Source organism: Solanum dulcamara, chromosome 4 (assembly GCF_947179165.1).
Source record: "Solanum dulcamara chromosome 4, daSolDulc1.2, whole genome shotgun sequence".
Classification (NCBI taxonomy): domain Eukaryota; kingdom Viridiplantae; phylum Streptophyta; class Magnoliopsida; order Solanales; family Solanaceae; genus Solanum; species Solanum dulcamara.
The window spans coordinates 9,240,386-9,266,044 of NC_077240.1; the positions used below are offsets into that span (position 1 = coordinate 9,240,386).

The 25,659-nt window shown below is 33.1% G+C and overlaps 2 protein-coding genes across 2 annotated transcripts; one reads left to right on the top strand and one right to left on the bottom strand.

The window, feature by feature from the left end:
* Positions 1-6,281: 6,281 nt before the first annotated feature.
* Positions 6,282-16,168, top strand: LOC129886048 (pleiotropic drug resistance protein 3). The gene is made up of 24 exons (XM_055960562.1): positions 6,282-6,694; positions 6,891-7,014; positions 7,495-7,580; positions 8,611-8,695; positions 9,200-9,359; positions 9,447-9,523; positions 9,667-9,720; positions 9,809-9,899; positions 10,028-10,329; positions 10,409-10,690; positions 10,840-11,153; positions 11,343-11,503; positions 11,593-11,696; positions 12,417-12,570; positions 12,663-12,788; positions 12,912-12,985; positions 13,093-13,425; positions 13,520-13,810; positions 13,964-14,047; positions 14,145-14,278; positions 14,410-14,637; positions 15,091-15,262; positions 15,396-15,650; positions 15,771-16,168. Exons 1-24 carry the CDS (start codon positions 6,309-6,311, stop codon positions 16,035-16,037), a joined length of 4,344 nt encoding a protein of 1,447 aa, XP_055816537.1. The 5' UTR covers positions 6,282-6,308; the 3' UTR covers positions 16,038-16,168.
* A 756-nt stretch (positions 16,169-16,924) lies between these two features.
* On the bottom strand, positions 16,925-19,480 carry LOC129886049 (S-adenosylmethionine synthase 1). Its single transcript, XM_055960563.1, has 2 exons — positions 19,352-19,480; positions 16,925-18,298 (listed from the first exon to the last, which is right to left on the bottom strand). Exon 2 carries the CDS (start codon positions 18,295-18,297, stop codon positions 17,116-17,118), a length of 1,182 nt encoding a protein of 393 aa, XP_055816538.1. The 5' UTR covers position 18,298; positions 19,352-19,480; the 3' UTR covers positions 16,925-17,115.
* Positions 19,481-25,659: the final 6,179 nt, after the last annotated feature.

Here is a 25,659-nt window from a genome sequence, read left to right on the forward strand (position 1 = left end):
TTGTTAAAAAAACTATTGACATATATAATTAGAATTAGTAAATTTTTGAGTTATTCCTAATATGTTAGGAGAATTTTTTTCTAATAAGTAAAGGGAAGGGCAAATTTGAACCATTTCTAATAGGCTAAGGACATTTTTGATTCAATAGGTAGAAGACGGATATTTTAAAACTATTTCTAATACGTTAAGGACATTTTTGACCTAATAGGTGGAAATAAGAGCAAATTTGATCCAATAAGTGGAATGAGGGCATTTCTGAACCATTTCCAATACGTTAAGGGCATTTTTGAACCTTTTCATTTTTATTTATCACTTTTACATATTAAGAAAGAATAGTTAAGTTCTCATATTTTATCCTTAATATTAAATATTATTCTTCAAATCATTTTTTTAAGACATAATACTAAACATCAATTAGTAGGAATAATATGATAAAATACCTTAATTATTTTCTTAATGGGTGTGTCAAACAGTGACAAATAAAAACGAACGAAGAGAGTATCTATCTATTATCATTTTTGTTGGATGAATAAAATAATATTTTAAGTCTCCAAATATATATAATATAGATATTTTTTTGAAATCTCCACAAAACTCACAATTGTATCTTGAGTGCGTATTAGATAAAAAAAAACGATCGCTCCTATATAATAGATCACATCGCAAATTATATTAGGAGACATAGATCGTATTAAACAAGTCTATAACATAGATATTGTTGGTGCAAAGATTGTCAGCATGAATTTCGTTAACTTTTAAAATTGTTTGGTACATTTCTATAAAGATTCGACTTTATTACATATCAAATAAACACACGAAATCTATAGATAAAGAACAAAATAGCACATCTTAAGAAACATAGGCGAACTCAAAATTTTTGAAGATTATTCTTATGAACTTGCCACCAAACTCAATAATTCATTTTAATTGGTTATTGATTCTCAATTAAGGTTCCGAATTTTTAAAGTTTATTCGTTAGTAACGTTTTAGCCTTAAAATGTGTTTACGAGTAACAAGGTAATAAAACGTATTTGACAATAACATTTTATGTCTATTTATTCCTTCAAATATTTATCCTTTTGTTATTGATTTTAAAAAAAATAAATTAATACCTAAAATATTATTATTAAATATGTATATTTTAATTTTATAAAAAAAATTAAAATATATTATTTTAATAAATTAATTTGACAATGACATAATTCAATCAAAAATTCAAAAGATTCCACACGTAGGATTAACTATTGAATTTTGACTATCAATCAAAATTGGTGGCTCAGTTGTCATGAAGTAGCATTAAATGCAACCTTTGACAGAAGTGGACTTCTACCATGGATTTATATGAAATGAGACTTTCCATAATAAGCAAATTTCTGTTTTAAAAGAATTAAAGGTACACTTTTTTTTATATCTAAATTATTAAAAATATGAAAAATACATTTAAATTATCACTAATTAATTTTAAAAATACACCTTAATACTAACTGGATCAAATGTGTGCGCACACACACTCAAGTGTGCATGACCCCTAAGTTTCCGTTCAAGTGATTTTATTTTGCTGACATATTTTTTTTAAGTAAACTATCAAAAATATACTTAAATTATTTAAATTTATTTAAGTTGCATACCTAAATTATTGAAAGTGTAAGAAACAGACCTAAACTATAACTCATTAGTCTGAGAAATGCACCTCAATGCTAACTAGACCTTGTATCGAGTGAAATTAATATTTTCAGCTGGAATTATTACATGTGTTAGTTAATGTATTGTCACATTTTGTTAGAGTGAAATTATTTTCGTACATAATAATTCATGTGACAATTTTTTATTTTAAAAAGAAAAAATGTAATACACACCATGACTGTAAAAAGGATGATATGCCATCAACTTGACCAAATCCCTTAAGGAGACAAATTTGATAATCGTTTGAAATCTATAAATAGATTATGCTACTCATTAGTTGTAGCATAGTTTCATGATGTCTTCAACAAAAGCTTTGAGAACGATTTGCAAGCAATGGCGACAAGGTATTTTTTTCCTTCCTGTGTTTTCTTTTTATTTTCATCATTTTTACGGCTTGACCTATCTGTGATAGAAAATTCATATCTTATTATAGGAAGATTGGAATCATGAACGGTTTTATTTTTCAAAAACTAGACTTCTTGATTCACAATAAATCCAAAATTCAAATTGAAACTCATTCAATCTTTCTAAATAATTTTTTAAAGTTAGCTTTAAATTTTGTCAGGCTGAAAATTTCAAATTTATGCGACTTTACTAAACCATTTATATCTTGACGTGACAATGACAAAATCATGAACCGCTTGATTCTTCCAAAATAAGACATACAACATATCCAAAATTCAGAATTTAATATTTTTGGATCTTTCCAGATATTATTACAAAGTCCACTTTAGATTTTGGAGCACTGACAAATCTTGCGGCGACACTAAAAAGTGTTTGTATCTCGATATAACAATGTTAAAATTGCAATCCGCTTGATTCTACCAAAATTAGACACACCGTCTGTAACATATCCAAAATTTAGAATTTAACATATTTAGAATTGTTCAAAATATTTTTTTGAAGTTGACTCTAGATTCTGTCACACTAAAATTTTTTGATCTTTGCGGCTTTACCAAAATTTACCTATCTTGAGGTAGAAATAACGAATTCACGAGCCACTTGATTCTTTCGAAATGAAACACAAAGTTATATTATATATATATATATATATGCCTTTTTGAAATCTCTAAAAAAAGCTCGTAATAACCATTTTTTAAGTACATATTAAGTAAATCCATTCATGTTTAATATATCGCAAGTTATATGGGAGATATAAACTACACTTAACAATCCTATAACACAGATATTGTTGGTGCAAAGATTGACAGCAAGATTTCCTAAACTTTTAAATTGTTTGGTACATTTCTCCAAAGGTGCTACCTTATAAGATATGATATATTTACAATCAAAAAGTATATTTATTTATTTTTAATAAGTTATAATTTCACATTTTTATTAAATTACCAGCGAGTTCTTCTTATAGAAATTTAATTTAATTTATCTTATAAATATTTGATTGTATAAATAGTATTTACGTTATAAGTTCTTTTAATTTATAGGAAAGTGCATTTTTTTGGCGGTGAGAAAACGAAACTCATCAATTGATACCAACCGTGTCCACTTGAATTTGTAAACAACACGAAATTTATAGATTAAGAACAAAATCGTATATCTTAATAAAAGCGTATTCAAAATTAAAGTTTATTAATTATGAACTTGCGATCAAACTCTGTAGTTCATTTTAATTAGTTATTGATTCTCAATAAAATATTAATACATTCTTTAATTAATTTTTTAAATAAACACAACATCTTAGTCAGCTGGATTAAAAAGTATGATTTTAAATCTATGAATAAAACATCATATATATACAAGATATACAATTTAATAAAAAAAATTATAGAAGAAAAATGATTGACAAAAGATATTAAAAACACGTTTGTCGACGTGAAAATGGACAGCCTGCAATTGAGTGGGAATATTCTAATCTTTGGATAGTTTGGTGTGATCGATAAAAATAAATAGTCTTGGAATAAAAAAATAATTCGGGGTTAAAAGTTTGTTGTGTTGTTTGGTTGTCAAATTTGGAAATTTTGTTATGTTGTTTGATGTCAAATTTGGGAGAACTTATTCCACAATTTATACCATAGTGATGAAATAAGTTATCTCATATACATGTGGGATAACTTATCCCAGGATATCTAATCCTAAAATAATTAATCACGATAATTAATCCTGAAATAATCTGTATCAATCTGAAGGTTGTTTTGTTATTTTTGAAAAAATAATAATAATTGTAGGCCTTCAAATAGACTTTCTTACAAATCTTAAATTGTGATAAATGTGATTTTTGTGTATTCCTTATATTTGATTTGGGAAAATGAAGTAAACCTTACTCAAAGCAAGAGATTAACCAATTTTATGATGTGTTTGATAAAAAATTTAAAGTTTATTTATTTTAAAAAGTACTTTTTTAAAGAATATTTTGTTTTTTTGCTGAGAAATAATTTATTTTTACCCAATTAATTTAAAAAATACTTTTGAACAATAATTATCGTTTGTCCAATCTTAATATTTCTGTATTTTCTTACAGTTGTTTTTGCTTATAATACTTTTGAAGATTTTTTTTTAAGTTAATGAAAAATAGCTTCTGTTTATCCCCCAAACAATTATTTTCTCTCTTATTTTGTTTTAAATAAATATTTTTTTAGAAAATATAAACATTTTTTTTAGAATTGAATGCGAAACGTTACAAGACTGTTTAAAGACTCTAAGCTAAGTGTTTTTGCTTCTTCCTATTTTCTCCCATCGTTTTTCTTTATCTTTCTTTGTCGTATATTGTTCTTTTATTTACATTTTCATTTTGGTTCAAGACCAGTATGTTGATGAATAATTATGATATTAGGCAGTTTTATACACCCCTAATTGAGTTAAAAGACATAGTATTACTTAGTATTGGAATGATTCGAGATAATAAAGCTAACTCCATCCACTAAAGCCTTTTGTTTTTCAGAACTTGAATTTGATATCTTATAATTCTCAATCTACTTCATTGACCATCAGGCTACACCCTTGGTTGCTCATTAGTTGATTCTATTTTTCACTGATAATGTTCTTTTGATACATACTAATAAGGTTTAATTTTGCACCAGAGGGTGTGACCTAGTGGTCAATAAAGTTATTAGATTGAGCACCATGGGATCTCACGTTCAAATCACAATAGAGACAAAATACTGTGATTTCTTTCCATATGCTCTAGTTGTTGGGAGCGAAATAATCAAGTGTTATGCGGAAGCTTGCAAAATAAATCTCGATAGACCATGACTAACAGATAAACGAGAAATATATTAAAAGAGACATAATAATTTAACGTGGTTCGGTCAACCGACCTACATCCACAAGAGAAGATGAGCAATTCACTATAAATATGAGAGTACAAAATATAGAGGGGAATAACCTCACACAATTCACTCGGAATATAAAGAGGTTCACACAAGTGTTAATATAATACTTGTGTCTTACAAATTCCCCCCTACACAACTCTCGAAACCCCTAGGATTACATTGTGAATGCTAATGAGCCTTTATTTATAAAGCAATAAACCTTTTCCCACAAGAAAAAGGACTAGACAAATATGGAGACTTTGTGTTTTCATTTTATAAAAGTAAACTTAATTATATTGAAAAAGTCAGGACAAACACTCAACACTAGTTTGGGTGAACATAGTAACCTAGTACTCTTGCTGGTGGGTATCCCATGAAATTAGTACATAGTTATTAAAATAGAAAAAAGGTTTAATTTTTCTGTGTTGTTATATTATAGATTGATAGTGCTGTTCCTGGGGACCTTCTATTTAGCTGGAGTGTCTCACGCCTTTACAAGAGTCCACATAAAGATATCACCCTTCCCCAACCCACCTCCCTCCAACTACAAAGAAATGAAGAATAGTTAGAATATTATAATATATATTATTCTGTTGGTTTTTATTTATTTTTCAAATATTTCTTAATTTGATTTTTTTTATTTGTCAATTTTGACAAATCAAGAAAGGACAATTTATTTTCTATTATACCCTCAATTTATTAATATTGAATTAATGTCTTTGAAAAATATAGTGAGTAAATATGTTTAAAACTCTATCAATTAATAGAGATAAAATGATAAACTCACTGTACCAATCATTGTTGCCAAGTCAAAATTTGACAATTAAAAAGAAACTGAAGGAGTATATGATAAACAATATGAAGAAGTTTTAATTTGTTTAATTTCTTGTCTCTTTTGCCAACTAATAAAAAGTGGCATGATCAAGCTATAAAGGAAGAATCTTTTAGTTTAAGTCTTTGATCTTTGGAATTTATGTACTTGCATATCAGAGTTTTAGAATAATCAAATCCTTTTAATCCTCCAAGGAAAGTCAACTGACTTTGCATGTGCCTTGAGGAGTTAGACAAATGTTCAGCACTCTTTTTCTATTCCTTCAACAATAATCCTTATTTATAAACATCTGTTTACTATCTCTGTATGTCTCTTTCATTTATGTTATCTATATAACGGAAAACAAGGAAAAGTTGAATGATGTATTTCCTTACCTCATATATATTACGGTTTAAATTTAGATGTTCAAGCAAGGAATGTATATTTTATGTTAAGCATACATGGTACACCCTCCCCTCCCCCCTTTTTTTTTTTTTTCTTCTCCCTATAAAATGCAGGTTTTGAGCTGAAAACATTTACACCAAAAAATGGCTCAGCTTGTTAGTTCGGACGATATAGAGTCGTTTAGAATGGATCTCTCAGAGATTGGAAGAAGCTTGAGATCATCATTCAGGCGCCAGACTTCGATTTTGAGGAGTAATTCAGCTTTGAGCGCTTCTGAGAAGGACGATGTTGTAGATGAGGAGAACATGTTGGCTTGGGCAGCAATTGAGAGACTGCCAACGTATGACAGGTTGAGGTCATCTGTCTTTGAGGAAATCAATGGAAATGAGGGTAGTTTTAAGACGAAAAGGGTAACTGATGTTACCAAGCTCGGAGCTGTAGAAAGGCATGTTTTCATTGAAAAGATGATTAAACACATTGAACACGACAACCTTCAATTGTTGCACAAAATCAGAAAGAGAATTGACAAGTAAGATTTCTGTTAGTTAACTTGCCATTGAAAGGTCATTGCTCTTGCATTTGAATTGCCATAATATTTTGGTGATTGACAATGCTCAGTTATGATCATCATTATCTGCATATCTCACAGTTTGTCTCTCATTTTATCAAAGATTTATCTGTTAAGACTTAATTCAATGAACTGAGGCTACGGTTGACTCTTGTAGAGTTGGTGTAAAATTGCCTACAGTGGAAGTGAGATACAAAAATTTAACCATTGAAGCAGAATGTGAGCTAGTTCATGGAAAGCCTCTCCCTACTCTTTGGAATTCTCTCAAAAGCACAATGATGGTAAATTTTTGCTATTGGTTTGAACACTGCTTTTATTGTCATCAATCTGATCTCTTACATATGTGCTAGTTCAAATCAAAGTAGGAGCGCTGGATTTAAAAAATGATCATCAGGAGGCATTTATTAGGACTTCATGTAGGAGAAGACGTTATTAATTAAATCATTTGAACTGGGAATACTTGAATCTTTCTGTGCTAATCTGTCCAGTCCGATACTTTAAGTTGTCTAATTTTAATAGTATTTTCCATTAGGTCATTTTACCTATATGTGACAACAATAAGTTATTTTTCTGATGCATTAAAACCAATTCTGCTAGAAAAAGTCAAAGAGACTTCATGAGCATCTTTAAAATAATCCTGGTTTCAGAACTCAAATGTTAAATGCTTTACAGAAAGTGCAAACTCCAGCATTAGGTTATTCTATTTTGCTACTTGTGATTTCGACAGTTCTCTTAATCTAGTGATTCAATTTGTTCAACAGAACCTTGCCAGGCTTCCAGGCCTACAGTCAGAAATGGCCAAGATTAAAATCATTAATGATGTCAGCGGTGTAATAAAACCCGGACGGTATGTCATCGAAGCTTTTCCATTGCGTATACTCAATTTAAATAGTTATGCCATGTAATTTATAATTAGTACGCCAACCACTTGGATTTCTAGTTTTTTACTTGCAGGAGACAGACCTCTTTCTGGTTATTATTGTTACACTGCCAGTTATTCTAATCTCATATCTGGTGCAATAAGTGATGATTGTATTAAACTCAGCATTTGGTGAAAATGCTTGTGAACTAGTCATCATAGCTTGTGATCTACTATAGTTTCTTTTACTTTGTCTATCTCTAATACTTTTATTGCCAGTACTTCTCTTTCTGCAATGTTTTCATCATAGCTTTTTATTCTTGCATTTTCTTTCAAACCATGTTGTGAAAAGTCGAAAGTCTATCAGAAACAATCTCCCCACCTCACAAAGATAGGGGTAAGGTCTGTGTACACCTCACCCTTCCCAGACCCCACTTGTAGGGCTATATTGGGTATGTTGTTGTTGTTGTTGTTGCGTGTGAACTAGTCATCCTTTGTTTTATTTGTCACTTGATATTTTCATAGCCCTATTCAGTAATGGTCATTTTGGCAGTATGTAAGAGAAACGGTTAAGTGAACCAAAAAACATTCAGCCTCTCAATCGTGTATTTACCTTGGGAACTTGAAAATGTGCATTGCATATGCAGTACAAACCTCCAGATACTGGAACTTGGTTGGTTGAGTATTGTTCTGCAGAAAGTTAGTTGACTAGCATTGATGCAAGTGATTATTTCGTGATTACATTATCATACACATAAACTGGCAAGAGGGTCTTTTGAGGTACATTTGGTTTTTATGTGGATTAAGTGTCCGAATTGGTCTTGCATTTGTGATAATTTTGAGACGTAAGCTTGGTGCAGCTTACTTTTTTGGCTAATTTCAGTCTACCTTTTAGCAGTTTTCGCTCCAGCATGTTCTGAATGGAGAGTTAGCTCTTCATTTTGAAGTCATTGTTTTAACATGTGAGTTCTTGAACCTGTCATTTTGAATTTACTCAAGCGCTTTGCTATTCTTACAGAATGACTCTATTGCTTGGACCTCCTGGATGTGGAAAAACAACACTACTGAAAGCACTTTCAGGAAATCTGGACAACTCTCTTAAGGTCTCTTCAAGTTGTTTCTCTTTTAATGTCAAACAAAAAAGAAAGCTGCTTTTGTTTTAATGTCAGCAAGAGAAAAATATAGGAATACTTTCTTAAAAAAAAAATCCTTCAGTTGATATAAATCAAATGCTTTGATATACAACATACTGGAATGTGAATTAATAGTTCTCTATTTCAATGAAGTGAAATTTACAGGCCTTCATTTGTCGGATTTATTTTATTAGTGATTTCTCTGGTTCTTCTTAGTCACTTTCAGCTCCTTTATGTCTTTAAAATCTCAGCTAGGGAACACGTTATTGCTATTTTTCTCCTGTTTCACCAAGAGAACAGAAGCTTTATTGACTTTACCAATGCCTCCTCCAAGAAGAAACTAGTGAACAGTTGCGCTAATTTTTGCACCTTTACTTGAACAAGAATGATGTAGTATTCATGGTATGGATAGAGTACATAACATATGGAGCTTATGTCAATCTGACTGTGTATGCTTCTGGCCATGTCTAACAGGTTTCTGGGGAGATTTCTTACAATGGTTATAAATTGGCAGAGTTTGTACCACAGAAAACTTCTGCATATATAAGCCAAAATGATCTACACATCCCTGAAATGACTGTTAGAGAGACACTAGATTATTCATCTCGTTTTCAAGGAGTCGGAAGCAGAGCAGGTATGTCTTTGAGCACATAGAAGATAAACTGTAAGTGATGAATACATTCCAGCTCTAGTTTCTAAGGCAATGACTTTCCTTTTGAAGATGTTATAATTGAACTAAGCAGAAGGGAGAAAGAAGCAGGAATTGTTCCTGATCCAGATATAGATACTTACATGAAGGTAGTTTTAACATCAAGGTGTTCCCGTTTCATCCCTGTTGAACTATAAGTTGATTGATGTATTTATTGGAAAAGATTATATCATTCCTCTGCAGTCAATGATGTTACGTTTTTTAACCTTCTAAATCAAATTTGATCATATAGGCAATTTCTGTTGAAGGACAAAAGAAAAATCTTCAGACGGATTATATTCTGAAGGTAACTTTATTGAAGGACCCTCTTTGACAATTATTTGTTAGAGATCGGAATAGAAGTTGATGATTGCCACATTCTTGTATGTGTTCAGATTCTTGGACTTGATATTTGTGCTGACACATTGGTTGGTGATGCCATGAGAAGAGGTATATCGGGTGGTCAAAAGAAAAGGCTGACAACAGGTAAATTTAAAGCATGATCTACTTTGTAACAAAAGTGTCAGTTGTATATGTTCTGCTATAAGTCTGCTGATGTACTTGATATCATTTGGAAGACAAGTATAAATCAACTAACGAATTGTGTGACACAGGAGAGCTTATTGTTGGCCCAACAAAAGCATTGTTTATGGATGAAATATCAAATGGCTTAGATAGCTCGACTACGTACCAGATTGTTGCTTGCCTTCAGCAGCTGGCGCATATTACAGATGCCACTATACTTGTCGCGCTTCTTCAACCAGCACCAGAAACCTTTGATCTCTTTGATGATATAATCCTGATGGCTGAGGGAAAAATTCTTTACCATGGGCCAAGAAATTCTGCTTTAGAATTTTTTGAAAGCTGTGGGTTCAAATGTCCTGAAAGGAAAGGAGTGGCTGACTTCCTCCAGGAGGCAAGTCCATAGTAGTTAAATGGCCCGTACATTTCTCTCTATCAATTAGAAGCTCATCAATTCTGTTCATTTTTTTCAGGTTACATCGAAAAAGGATCAAGCACAGTATTGGCATGGAACCAAAGAAACATATAAATTTGTGTCAGTTGATACATTATCAAGAAAATTTAAGGAATCTCCATACAGGAAAAAGATGAATGATGAACTTTCTGTTGCATATGATAAATCCAGGAGTCATAGAAATTCTATAACCTTTCGTGACTATTCACTTCCTAAATGGGAACTCTTTCGAGCTTGTATGTCAAGAGAATTCCTTCTGATGAAAAGGAATTCTTTTATCTACATATTCAAAAATGTTCAGGTCAGTGATCAGTCATTTCTTTTTATTATGGTAGTTCAAGCTACAAAATATTGTATACTCAATCAAATTATCCAAAGCAAAAATAGAAGTCATATTTTCCTTATTGAGATTTCTCACAACTTATTGCAATTTATGCTTCTATCATGCAGCTTGTCATCATTGCATTCATAACTATGACCGTATTTTTGAGAACTCGGATGGATACTGATCTTTTACATGCAAATTTTTATCTGGGAGCTCTGTTTTTTGCTCTCATCATTCTTCTTGTGGATGGATTCCCTGAGCTCACCATGACAATAGCAAGACTTACAGTTTTCTATAAACAGAACGACTTGTGCTTTTACCCAGCATGGGCGTATGCAATTCCTGCCACAATTCTCAAGATTCCTCTCTCTATATTAGAATCTGTCATTTGGACATGTCTGACCTATTATGTCATTGGTTTCAGCCCTGAGTCTGGAAGGTCAGTGCTACATGTAAATATATTATACTTTAATTGTTGCTGTTGTTCCTTCAACTATAGTTTTGTTGGTTATATATCACCATCTCCAATAGGCTTCCATCAGCAGCTTACACTTTACCAATTCCAGCTGTCAAGTAGTGATTTGAGCAAATTTCAAGAATTTTTGTGTCGAAATTGTGTCACTTTCAGGTTCTTCCGGCAATTACTTCTATTATTTGCTGTGCACATGACATCAATCTCCATGTTCCGTTTCTTGGCTTCTGTCTGCCGGACTATTGTTGCTTCTACAGCTGCTGGTAGCTTGTCAATCTTATTTGTCTTTTTATTCAGCGGATTCATAATACCAAGACGTAAGGGATCCTACTTCTTTGTTCATTTTTTTATATTATGCTCATGTGAGGGTGAGTAGCAGAACTAAACTACCACTATTTGACTACAGCCTCAATGCCAATTTGGCTGAAATGGGGATTTTGGATTTCTCCGCTGACATATGGTGAGATAGGTCTTGCTGTAAATGAATTTCTCTCCCCAAGGTGGCAAAAGGTGAGAGCCAATAATAGCTCAAATACTTTGCTTCTTTCAGTTGTTTAACTGACTTATGCACATTGCATATGGAAGACGAGTTCAGCACAAAATGGTTGTTTTGAGGCAACAATATGCAATATTGTAAAGTATTCATCTTCTGTCATGAAATTACACTCCGAAAAAAGAAGAAGAAGAGATCATCCATATAAGAAAATGATAAAAGTGTTGTGGTCTGTCTGTTCTTTTTTGTTATCCATGTCAATGCTAGTGACATAGCTCAAATTTGTAACAAAGCGTAAATTCTCTTTGATTCACAGAAACACCTGAATATGCAATATTCTTAATCATATACACAACGGATCACATTTTGGAACGCATTAGTACGTTTTTCCTTGAAGAAAATTACTAATCTAAAGGCTTCCTTGGACCCATGTGCTTGACGATAGTATTCCTGTTGTAACTATCCATTCAAGTACTTCATAGGCACTCAGTTTCGATAGTTGAATTCCCTCTCGAACTAGGGTAGACCAGTTTTAACTATAGTAACCTCTAAAATGTGCCACAAAATTCTGGATGAGAATAACTCCAAATTGATAGCTTAGCAGCCTCGCTAGATTTTTACCTACTTGATACATACATGTCTGTAACTTAAACCAATATCTTTATCTGTCTTATAGAAGATTTTTCAATTTATTATCTATTCAATACTCTTATCACATGCTTCACTTTTAAACGCAGATTCCCTCGGCAAATACAACTATAGGGAATGAAGTCCTTGAAAGCCGTGGGTTAAACTTTGATGGATATTTGTATTGGATATCAGTTTGTGCCTTGTTTGGCCTTACAATACTGTTTAACATCGGTTTCACCTTGGCCTTAACTTTCTTAAAAGGTATGTTCATCGTTTGTGTACTCCAAACAAATAAGAATCTGCACAATAGATCTTGTAGTTCACTTGCTGGTTTTCTTGAAAATGTGATGCAGCTCCTGGTTCTCGTGCCATTATATCAATGGATAAGTACCCCCAGATAGAAGGAAGTAGTGATTCTTCTGATAAAGCTGATGCAGAAGAAAATTCCAAGACCACAATGGATTCTCATGAAGGAGCAGGTTACCTTCTTATTCTATTGCAAGAATAATTGGATGAGAAATATTGTTTTTTTTACTATCTATCTCTTCTCTTATAGTTGCTTCCTTGCTCTTAAAAATATGGCTTCATCTGTTGTTTTCCAGGAAGAATGGTTCTACCTTTTGAACCCCTATCTCTTGTGTTTCGAGATGTTCAGTACTATGTTGACACGCCTGCGGTGATCTTCTAAACCTCTCTCATTTAGTATAGCATCATTTTTGGATTATTAAAAGCTGTTGAAACCAAATTTCAGTGGCTGAGGTTGTGGTTTTATGTCCATTTCAGGCAATGAAGGAGCTCGGTTTCGCACAAAATAGACTTCAACTTCTTTCGGACATTACTGGTGCACTTAGACCTGGTGTCCTTGCAGCCCTTATGGGTGTCAGTGGGGCTGGAAAAACGACCCTCCTTGATGTTCTAGCCGGTAGAAAAACAAGTGGTTATGTTGAAGGAGAAATAAAAGTTGGTGGTTACCCTAAAGTTCAAGAGACATTTGCTAGAGTTTCAGGTTACTGTGAGCAGACAGACATACATTCTCCTCAGATAACTGTAGAAGAATCAGTTATATTCTCTGCTTGGTTACGACTTCATCCTCAGATTGTCTCCAAAACGAAATATGTACGAGCTTACTAAGAAAGTTTGAATTACTAATCTTCATGAACACCATTCCTTCTGGATAATCTATGTGTGAACTGATGTGGCACATGTGCAGGAGTTTGTGAAAGAAGTCCTTGAGACCATTGAGCTAGATGGTATAAAAGACATGTTGGTTGGCATGCCAGGTGTTAGTGGGCTTTCAACTGAACAACGTAAACGGCTGACAATTGCTGTGGAGCTTGTTGCAAATCCCTCAATTATCTTTATGGATGAACCCACAACAGGGTTGGACGCAAGGTCAGCTGCAATTGTCATGCGGGCTGTGAAAAATGTTGCTGATACAGGAAGAACAATAGTTTGCACCATCCACCAACCGAGCATTGACATATTTGAAGCATTTGATGAGGTAAGATGTATGTGAGGAGCAATTACTTAGTAATGCAGAACTCTTGAATTAAAAGTAAAGACATCTACTTAGAAATATCTTTCAGTTTGTGTAACTATGCGTCCTTCAAGGATATCATCAAAAGTTATTCGTCTGAAATGTGCTCTTTTGCAGCTGATTCTATTGAAAACTGGTGGGCGTATGATATACTGGGGACCACTCGGACAAAATTCTTCTAAAATGATTGAATATTTTGAGGTGCGCTAATTTCCCTTTTTATCAATGTTACAGCAAGCCAGTAATAAAAGCTTCTTTGTGTAGTAGCTGAGACTGCTGTTTTTCCCTCATTTGACAGGGTATCTCTGGTGTGCCAAAAATAAAGAACAACTACAATCCAGCAACATGGATGTTAGAGGTTACATCAACATCCAGCGAAGCTGAGATTAGCATAGACTTCGCTGAAGTATATAAGAATTCTGTTTTACACAAGTTAGTCATTGCTATTCACCTTATCTATTTTTGCGTTGGTTTTAAAATGTATCTTACACATTGTATCACTTATAAGCACATTTTGTATATTAACTAATGCATGATTCCTCTTTGGTTTATACTTCTTGTAGAAATAACGAAGAGCTTGTGAAAAAACTGACTTTCTCACCAGCTGGTTCAAAAGATTTGCATTTCCCCACCCAGTTTTCACAGAATGGCTGGGGACAATTCAAGACTTGCTTCTGGAAGCAATACTGGTCCTATTGGAGGAGTCCTTCATACAATTTGATGCGCTCTCTGCACATGCTTTTTGCTTCTGTTGTTTTTGGATTGCTCTTTTGGGATAAGGGGACGAAACTGTAAGACAATAAAATGCTATTCAGCCAAAGTTTCAATTAACTTATCGACAACATGCTTCATTATGCCGTGGGAATTAAAACTTTCTACATCCTCATGGAAATTCCTTGGTCACTTCTGAGTAACATGTTTTTGCAATAGTGATGCTTAATTGAGTGGTTGGCATGATACAGTTGATAAAGGAATTAGGTTGTCTGATCCTATAATTTCTTTTCCTGTTCGGTTTGTTAACATTAAAAAATGGCTTATATTTTCTTTGTTGACATCATGCACACTGTTAAAACAGAACTCTGGAGTTCCATTTTTGGCGTGTGAAAGTTGATGCCGCAGAACTGAAGTTCTCTCTCCATGATAATGGACTTAGTTATGCATGCTTGTATGTATATGTTATATACTTGAACAACTTAAATATTTTCTTAGACTGCCTTTTTGTTTTTCTTCCTCCTTTTTGACAGAGATGACCAGCAGAGTGTCTTCAGTGTATTTGGTGCTATGTTCACTGCAGTGATCTTCTGTGGCATAAATAATTCATCTTCAGTTTTACCATATGTGACCACGGAGCGATCCGTCCTATACCGGGAAAGATTTGCTGGGATGTATGCGTCATGGGCTTATGCATTAGCACAGGTAATATATAAGGCTTTCAAATTCGGCATGTTGACTTGTTGAGACTAATAGGGATTCAGTAATACCAAATCTTACACTTGTCTTCAACAGTGCACTGCTTCATATTTGAGTCTTGAGTACCTTGATTTTGTAGGTGGCAATTGAAATTCCATATCTCTTAGCTCAAGCACTTGCATTTACTGTCATCACATATCCGATGATTGGATATTATTGGTCGGCCCACAAGGTTTTGTGGTACTTCTATTCGATGTTCTGCACATTGTTGTACTTCACATACTTGGGAATGATGCTTGTTTCATTGACACCAAACTTGCCAGTAGCTGCAATTCTTCAGTCATCCTTTTACACAATGTTCAACCTCTTTGCTGGATTCTTGATGCCAAAAGCCGTAAGTGGTTCAGAATTTAAGTCTCTTTAGATGTAGAAATCAACGAGTATTTTGTAATTACCGCTGTCTCTGTGTGTGTATTTACACTTCAATCTTTTTCTCCTTTTTCCTTCATTGCAGCAAATCCCAAAATGGTGGATTTGGTTCTATTATCTAATACCTACATCGTGGACGTTGAATGGGATGCTTACTTCACAATATGGAGATGTTGATATGGAGATTACTGTGTTTGGAGATAAGAAATCAGTAGCAGCCTTTCTTAGGGATTATTTCGGATTTCACCACAACCAATTACCTATTGTAGGTGTTGTTTTGATTGCATACCCCCTAGTTTTTGCCAGTCTATTTGCATTTTTCATTGGGAGGTTGAACTTCCAAAAAAGATGATGTTGCAACTTGTTCATTTGTATGTAGAAACTTCATATTTGATCCAAATTAAATAGTTTTCCCCTGCTCCTTTTGTACATTAGACTGGTGAGAAATAAAGTTATGGTATAATCCATATACCCCTGCTCCTATCACTTTGCCCCAAGCATTCTTCCATAGTCTTTTCTTTAATCGATTGGTGTTCAAATTACACTGGCTTGACTAATTCAAAGTTGCACCATACAAAACTTATTATTGGGACTTATAGAAACCAGAGAAGTTCATTTGTTTGGCTCAATCCTAAAATCTATAATTAAGGATGGAAGGTCCTCCAATATAATACAAGAAGTCTACAATCACTGTCGAATTCATTGTTGTAAAATTAAATAACGCTTTTTTTCTCGAATGAACAAAAGCAAAAACAAAATTATATACCTTTGAGAAACCGTCGCTTGTTGCTCTGGAATTACAGATTCAATAACTCATTAACTTGGACCAAATATAGTAAAGTAGTAAATTCTAATTAAAATCTTGAGAATTTATTTGTTTGATGGAGCCTCATCTAATCTATGACCAAAAGTTTTTCCGAATGTAGTTGCAGTGAATTGGGAATTGGTTTTTGTCACGCCTTAAATCTCGTTAGAAAGCCAAGTTGGCTAGTTGATTAGCGAAAGCGAGTACTAAAGATGTGAAGATTTTGTGGGTAGAAAACAGACAACTTTACATCATCAGCAAGTACTAAAGATGGAACAAGAATTGAAGTTTAAATAATACAGCTAAACATGAAACACATGACCCAACACACTCGAGGGAACTCAACACATCAATTTTACAGCTGCTTTCCTATAGTGCATAACTACTGTCATTTGGCATCTTTTTTCAATATATTTTCTGAAGAACATCTGGGATTCCACAATCGCACTAATTTTTTATGTATATAATAATATTCCAACGCCCAAGATATCCAACACAATGGAAACAGGACAATAACAAACAAAAAAAAGGGGGTCAAAAGAGAAATACGAACACAAGCAAACACTAGAGGCATAAGCAAACAACAAAGAACAAAATCATAGGCAAGCACACTTTCAGACACTTATTAGTCTTGAGGCTTTTCCCACTTGAGGGGCTTGACAACTTCCCATGTGAAATCAGGGTCATCACGTCCAAAGTGACCATAGGCAGCAGTTTTCAAGAATCTCCCATTGCCACCCCTCTTTAAATCCAAGTTAATGGACATCATTCCAGGTCTGAAGTCGAAATTCTCCTTAACTATCTTCAAAATTTCCCTGTCGGGGATCTTTCCAGTGCCATAGGTGTCAACGAATACGGACAATGGCTCAGGCACACCGATGGCATAAGAGACCTGCACGATGCATCTGCGAGCGAGCCCACTAGCTACAATACTCTTTGCAGCCTGCCTTACGATGTATGCACCACTCCTGTCGACCTTGGTTGGGTCTTTGCCAGAGAAAGCACCACCACCATGAGCACCCCAACCACCATAAGTGTCAATGATGATTTTACGACCAGTGAGACCAGCATCACCATGAGGTCCCCCAATAACAAATCGGCCTGATGGGTTAAGGTGGAAGATTGTCTTCTCATCAAGGTACTTCTCTGGGATGACTGGCTTGATGACATGCTCCTTAAGGTCGCGGGCAATCTCATCATTTGTAACGGTCTCATCATGTTGAGTGGAGATAAGAACAGTGTGGACCCTAATTGGAATCATGGCACCATTGTCATTGCAGTACTCAACAGTAACTTGGGTCTTGCCATCAGGCCTCAACCAAGGGCAGGTGCCATTCTTGCGGACTTCTGTAAGGCGGGCACCAAGTTTAGTTGCAAGCACGTGACTGAGAGGCATTAATTCAGGGGTCTCATCGGTGGCATAACCAAACATGTGACCCTGGTCACCAGCACCAATCTCCTCAGGGCGTTTGGTCAGATGGCCGTGGACACCTTGAGCAATATCAGGACTTTGCTGCTCAATGTAAACAAGGACCTTGCAGTTGTCAGCATCAAGACCAACATCATCAGAAACGAATCCAATGTTACGGCATGTGTCACGCACAATTTTCTCGTAGTCTACAACAGCCTTGGTTGTGATCTCACCAAAGACCATGACCAAGTTGGTCTTGGTGCAAGTTTCACATGCAACCTTGCTCTCAGGATCTTGCTCAAGGCAGGCATCAAGAACTGCATCAGAGATCTGATCACAGAGCTTGTCTGGGTGACCCTCGTTCACAGACTCGGAGGTGAATAGGAAAGTTTCCATTCTGCAACAAGATAAAATCAACTACATAAATTCAAGTATACAAAAGAAGGCACAATAATAAAGAGTAAAATAGAAGCTACAATTGCGAATAATAAAAAATGCAGCATACTTTATACAGAGTATAAGTGCAACTTCTTCACATGACAAAGAATGAAATGCTGAGAAACTGATCCTACAAGTAAAGTATCAGTGCAAATTCTCCATCTTGCTAAAAGTTTATATTCCTAACGACAAGAATGATTATCAGATAACGCGGCACAAAAGAGATTCTATGCAAAATATTCTATCAATTAAAGGGGCTATTCCTATATTATATCACTTAAAGTAATTTATCTTCACCTGACAAAATTAAAGAAAAAGCCTAACGAAATCTCCTTTTATCTATAAAATATCTAGTTGGGCCACCAATTTCGATAAGGATCTACAACTTATAAAAAAGCACTAGAGTTAAGCTGGACTCTTCTACTCCAAAGTTGGCAAAAGCATATATTTTCACAGATCTAGCTGATCTCTTACAAGACAAAACCTCCATCATACCAATCAACTACTTCCAATCTCCAAGTGATTTTGAATAACAACAAAGTAAAGATATTGTAATCATATTAAAAAGCTCACCCAAAACAGCAAAAATGATTTACAAAAAACAAACATGTTGAGACCATCAGAGTTTTCAGTATAAAGCAGGGTTTTTTAAGAGCAAAAATACAGAAAGCATTTCAAAATTTTCGTTGAAAGACAAATTAACCAAAAATTAACAGGAAAATTAGTTCATTTTCAAGAAACAGTTCCTTCCCTTCTCTGTTCCCAAAACCCAATTTAAAACATAACCAACCCTAAACAAACCAAATAAAAACACAATCTTTCATTACTTAGCCCCCACATGCCCCCCCCCCCCCAAAAAAAAAAAAAACACCATAAATGAGCTAAGCTCAAAATCCAAATAAATTAAGCACAAATCACCCAGATCTGTAATAGAATCCCAGCAGGAAAACAGCTGAGACCCATGAAAGAAACAAGAAAAGACTAGTATTCAACTAGCATAACTGAAAATCACCTCAAAGTGAGGAACCCAACAGTGAAATGAGAGAAAAAAGAGGTTCAGAAATGTCCGAAAGGAGCAATCTTTTTACCCCTTCAAAGAAAAAACCTCTTTGTATTTTTGGTTCGCCAACTGCTTACGAGTCTTTACCTCAGACTTTGGAGTCTTATTTATAGACCCCCATGGCCATGGTCTTGACATCCATTGCTCACGTGCCGTCCTTTTGACTAATTAAGGTGGTTGGATTTAGGTTTGGTAATGATCTGAACCGTTGATAATGTGTAGGGTGTTGATCTAACGGTTAGGATATGTTGGGGGTGGGTAAGGAGAGTAACATATCCACACAATTATATTTATCCTGTTTTATTAGTGGAAAAAAATTAATTAGTGCTGAAGATATGGAGTTTACCAACCTCCTTATGCGGGCCATGGGGCGGGCTGAAGTTGTTTGCTTCGGGCTTTTGTGTTTCAGTTTATTTTGCATTATTGTATTTTTTGAGAGTCAAATAAAAGGTTTTTACTATAGTTTTTTCACTTGTAACTAACAGCTGTATGAATCACAATAATTTGGTGTATTGATCCTTTTCAAATACTATAAAAAAAAATTATAATGTATAGACAAGTTAATAAGTCATAGAAATTAGAACATTTGGTTTGATGAAGTATTGGGAGTAACCATTTATAAGTTTTTTTTTGTATAGAATAAGTTGGAAAGGTTTGGTGAAAGCCACTCACCAACCTTCACAAACTTGCTTGACAATGCTCAATCCTGTCATTTTCTCTCTGGTGTTAACCTATTATCAGCTGACACTAGTAACAATATTGTAACTTGATAATCCCTAGGAAATTAAGTTACTAATTGTCAAAAAATAAATAAATTATGATGTCTGATTCAACTTACACGTACTCATTAATAGTCAATTTAGATCCATTATTGATATTTTCTTTATAAAAGAACTATCTTGTTTTGTCTATAAACTCATTTTGTTACATCATTTTAACTAATTAAATAATAGCATTTATTTACGTTATTTTTGAAATACACTTCCATGATTATCTGTAAGTCCATTTTGGGTTCGTTGCCACTTGCCACAAAGCAAATACGAATTTAGATGACTAATACAGGAACTAATAGAAAAAATCAAACTAACTATATGGTCAAAAGACCAATGAAATTTTGATTGACCACGTTGTTAATTTAAAATTAGACCTTTCAAACGTTGATTTTTCTTTTTCTAAGAACCCCACTGAATCAAATAAAGCATGATACATGCAACATGAAGGGATAAGGTATATAGATACTATTCCCACCCATTGAAACTAGATAACTAAAATTTAGAACTAAATAATTCTTATTGAGATCTAAAAGGAATCATCTCCTGGAATTACCTTAAACTAATCAACGTTTAGTGCAATTAAAGTCTAATTACTTACTTGAATTTAATTTTTAATGATTAGAAGCTGCATCTTGATTTTTTTTTAATTTGTTATATATAGCAAGACTGGCAACTACTCAGGTGAGTTGAAGTCAAACATGACATATATGTTCCTGATTTTTGCTGGCAAAATGAGCTGGAATGTTGCAGGGAATTAGCAATTTCACCTGGGATAATTTTATTCTATTATTTTAATATTTAATTTATTCTTAAACTAGCTAATTCCTACAACCAATTGGGATAAATTAATCACAATATTTATATCAAAATATTCTATTTTATTGCATGAATTAAACGAATTACACTAGTATACAAACCAACATAAAAGTATGTGGGACATCTGAAGGATCATGTTCAACTCCGTGTGGCATACGGTAGTTTAATTAGTTGATTCTTTTCCCTTCTTACTGTGAAATTTGATTAAGTAATATGTTTAAGGGAGATATAAAGGGTAGATTAAATAAATACTCTAATGATTATGACCATTAGTTCCTTTTTAATGGTATGCAAAAATTTTGAAAATATAAATAATATACGTAGATTAGATATCGGATAACGTATAAATTTTTTACATCAAATCAAAAAATTTAACCATAGCAATTAAAAATTAAAGTGAAAATTTATATTATTTAACCAAGCTAAGCGTAAATGTTTACATTAAAGATTTATATTACAGTTCTACATCCATTAATTTGATATAAACACCAATACAAATAAGTTTTTATCTCTAATTTTGGACAGAACAAAAAACAAATATTGCGATTTTACTTATATTATACACAAATTTGGTGTAATTGGTGACGTTAAGTTAAGAGGTGGCGTTAATGAAGCACATGCATGTGTACCGTTATTGCAGTAATTGTTTTTTTCCTGTATGGGAAAATGCAAACAGAAAAAAAGGAAATAATCCCTTAGCAGTATTAATTATCAAGAATCCATTAGCCCTGACGTCGGTGCACCGCGTACACGTTCGAGAACGTATAAAAGTAGCAACGACAATTGTATCCAGTAAAAAGGATCTTTGCCATTTTCTTATAAATGGACCTTATAACAGCAATATTCAAATTAATTACAAATCCACCGGCTAAGATACTTTTGAAACAACTCCATTATTTTATAAAAGCTAATTACTATGGGAAAATAATGAGATCTAACTTTCTTAATCTTCAACCGGAATATGATCGAGGTCTCTTCGGTGTGTGAGATAAGAATAATAATATTTGAGTAAATAATACAAATTTCACTAACTTAGATGCTAATTACGTGCAGTTTTGGAAATTACCTTTCTTATCACATTTTCTTCGCTAGACACATGTATCTGACGCACTCAATACATATATATATTTTGAAAACATGCGGATCAAATTAGGTGTAATTTATTTAAAATACACTATATTCAAATGTGATTCGCATGTATTCGAAATACACTGACTTTCTCACTCGCCTCGCTCCCCATATATTTGTATTTCAGAATGTATATGGTATCAAAAGATAAATATATCAAAATATTAAAGATACATGTTGACTCTCTCGCTCGCCTATCTTCCATCTTACTCACCTCTATCCCTCTCTCGCTCACCTCTCCCCTATATATTTGTGTTTCAAAATATATCCGTTATTAAAGATGCATGTATCTTATAGTATCTAGTATCAAAAAATGCACTGATACATTTATCAGTGTATTTGTGCATATATAAAAAGAGAGTGGGGGAGAGAGAAGAAAGAGAGAGAGAGGGAGAAGGAAGAGAGGAAGGAGGAATTTGAAGGAGTGGTGTATCTAACTTGAAATTTAGTACGACATTATTAATTAGTGAAACAATATGTAGTTATTTCAAACTATATAGTGAATTAGTATAACGTTATCTCGTATATGATTTAAGGTATTATTTAACTAATTTTGGAATTTCATACACTAATTTTATACTAAAATATTGAATTACTATCTCAAATAAAAAATAAATAAAAATAATCTTTATAGAATATTCTTATTTATTTCCTATCGCGTACCAAACGATGGTATCATGATATGTCGCTAGTGGCAAGTTGAAAGATATGAACGCACTTCAAGTCCAAATCTTTAAAGCAAACAATCAAAAAACATAAAAGCTTCCTCTGACATCGCAACGGCTAGTTTTCGCATGATAAGTGGGAATTAATTTGACTTAAAATTTAATTAAAAGCTTTCATATCCAAGATTGTCCACACTTTGTTCTTGATATCTACATATCTATCTCAAACTTGAATCACACCTACTAATACTTTTGGAAGGACAAAGTAAATATATGAAATTTTAGGTGGAACATATCTGAATGGAAATTAATTAAATATTATGATATGATTTTAGATGCACTTCATTTAATAAAAAATGAAAGGAAAATACGTAAATTTTCTTGGGAGGTCCGTCGGTTACTTTGACGTCTTTATAAGATAATAATTGAACAAATTAAGTTATCTGTGAGCAAAACAAAAAAATATGACAATAAATTACAAATCAATCATTTTCCGATAATTCATTTTAGCAAGACATATTGAGACAAGAAATTGAACGAAAAAGACAAGTCTAATTTGATTGCAGTAGTGACTTAACAATCATTAATTATTTTTAAAAACCATCTTTTTGCCAATTTACATTTTTTGAAATATAATAGTAAGAGTAATATTAAAATCTACAGGTTTAAATTTAAAAAAAAAAAAAGACGAAAGAAAGGCATATAATGAGGGTAAAAGTGACATTATATACGTAACTACAATAATTACGCATCTCATTTCGTCAATTAGGCTTATATATATCAAATCATCATTATATTAAGTAAAATACAAGTGAAAAATACATCAAATAAATAAATAAATAAATAAATAAATAAATAAGACTAATAAGAAGAATAATAACAATAAATGACACTATATACGTAACGCATGAAAATATAATTATAGTGACTACTGAATCAAACTTATCTTAGAGATTTAGGGTAATGCATCGAACACAAAGTAGATCTCAATTATCCCTGCTCCAATATTATTGATGTTGAAATAGATTTTCCCGACAGGCCGAGTCATAATTAGGATTTTTAAATTTACTAGTTCTAGATTCTAAAAAAAAATGGGGCTTAAAATAAATTATTTATATATATTAAGTGAATTTTTAAACACAAATACAAAATCTGCATTAAGTTATTGAATTCCCAAAACCATCAGTGGAATGTTAGTTCCGCATGATGAACCTCAATATTTGAATTTGCCCACACGCAAATCTCTTGAATATTAAATATTCTATAACTGTAACTTCCTGGATGATATGATACATAACGTGCTGATTAATTTGGTTGCAACTAGCATTTATGCCATTCAACTTTAAATGTACATAAGTAGGCACTTAAACTTGTATAAAATTAAACAAGTAAACAAACACGTGTTCAAGTAGATACATGCATGGCAATTCACGTGAGACACTCGAATTGATCTGTATTATGTCATATATGACACATATTATGCCAAAAATCTTATTGGAAATGACATCCTAAAAATGTACCCTCCAACGCACAAATCTAAATTTAATCCGATTCTAATTCCAATTGATACAATATATATATTCCACTCTCAATAATCTCTTTTCTCTCTTTATCCCTGCATAATAGGTGAATTTATTTTAAAATTTGATTTTGTCAAAGCTTAACTTCAAACAATTTATATTTGAATTTAGTATACGTGCAAAAATTATAAAATACATGTATAAGTTAAATGGCCATGTCAAAATTTTCAGAGGAAAGTACAAGAGTTAAAACCTCAAGAAGCCCAAGAAATTGGAATTCGGGTCCAAGCCCAAATTTGGCTCAAAAGGCCTAAAACAAATGTGGTGAACGTGATCCGAACACGTCACCTACCGATAATCAGTCTGACGCTCTGCCAACTGAGCTATCCCCGCTGTTTGTCTCACATTATAATATTTACTATTTAACAGGGCACTGCAATTTAAATGTATATATTTTTTGCAGATAAATAAATATTTACTTCTTCTCTTTTACTAAACTCTTCTTGTAAAACATTATATTTTGTGAAGTTCTACTTCCTTTTTTTTTTTTTTTTGTGAAAGTGAAGTTCCTAAATAATGCTTCACATTATATCCATTCTTATACACCTGTCACAATTTTCAGTTCATTAAAATTTTCAAATTTGAAATATTAATCTTATTACTGTCAGATAACTTTTCTACATTATTTATGCATAGTATTTTAAAGAGGGGGGCCTTTTCTATATAATTATAGCAAATTTTAATATTATATTAAAAAGGGGGATTTGAATCAATATTTTGTGTTCGAAAAAGGGCCAAAATTACTCTTCAACTATTTGAAATAAAACACATATATTTTTAAACTATATTCTGGCTCAAAAATATCCTTTCTTTTATACTATTTGCTCAAAAATACCGTTCACGTCATACTATTGGCTCACTTCTACCCGTCCATTTGACGGAATGAAATGTGGCATCCCATGAGTATTAATTTACACCACCTAAGATCTCCACATAAGCACCCCACCCCACCCCACCCCATCAATTAAAAGACTCAAATTCACCCATTAAGAGATCCAAACTTATTCTTGACTCTCGTAGTTATGGTTTCCTTGACTCCCTTAATTATGGCTACCACAATTAATTTGCAACACTTTTTAAGCAAACTATTAATTGGCTATTTAATTTGCTAAACTATAGTTTTCATCCAGTAGACATAACTAACAAAGGGTGATAGATTTAATTTTTCAAAATGGCAATTAAGCAAATGTGCTACTTGATCAAGCAAATGCTCTTTTAGAAAGAAGATGGGTGCGGTCGGGCCTGGAGTGAGTTGCAAAACAACATAATCGCACCTTCAACGTGCTTAGGAAGTCGCT

Excerpts from the sequence above, each read along its gene's own strand:
- LOC129886048 (XM_055960562.1), top strand. The coding sequence starts at position 6,309 with ATGGCTCAGCTTGTTAGTTCGGACGATATAGAGTCGTTTAGAATGGAT. Across the intron at positions 6,695-6,890 it reads ATCAGAAAGAGAATTGACAA|AGTTGGTGTAAAATTGCCTA; the intron begins GTAAGATTTCTG and ends TGACTCTTGTAG. Across the intron at positions 9,360-9,446 it reads AGGAGTCGGAAGCAGAGCAG|ATGTTATAATTGAACTAAGC; the intron begins GTATGTCTTTGA and ends TTCCTTTTGAAG.
- LOC129886049 (XM_055960563.1), bottom strand. The coding sequence starts at position 18,297 with ATGGAAACTTTCCTATTCACCTCCGAGTCTGTGAACGAGGGTCACCCA.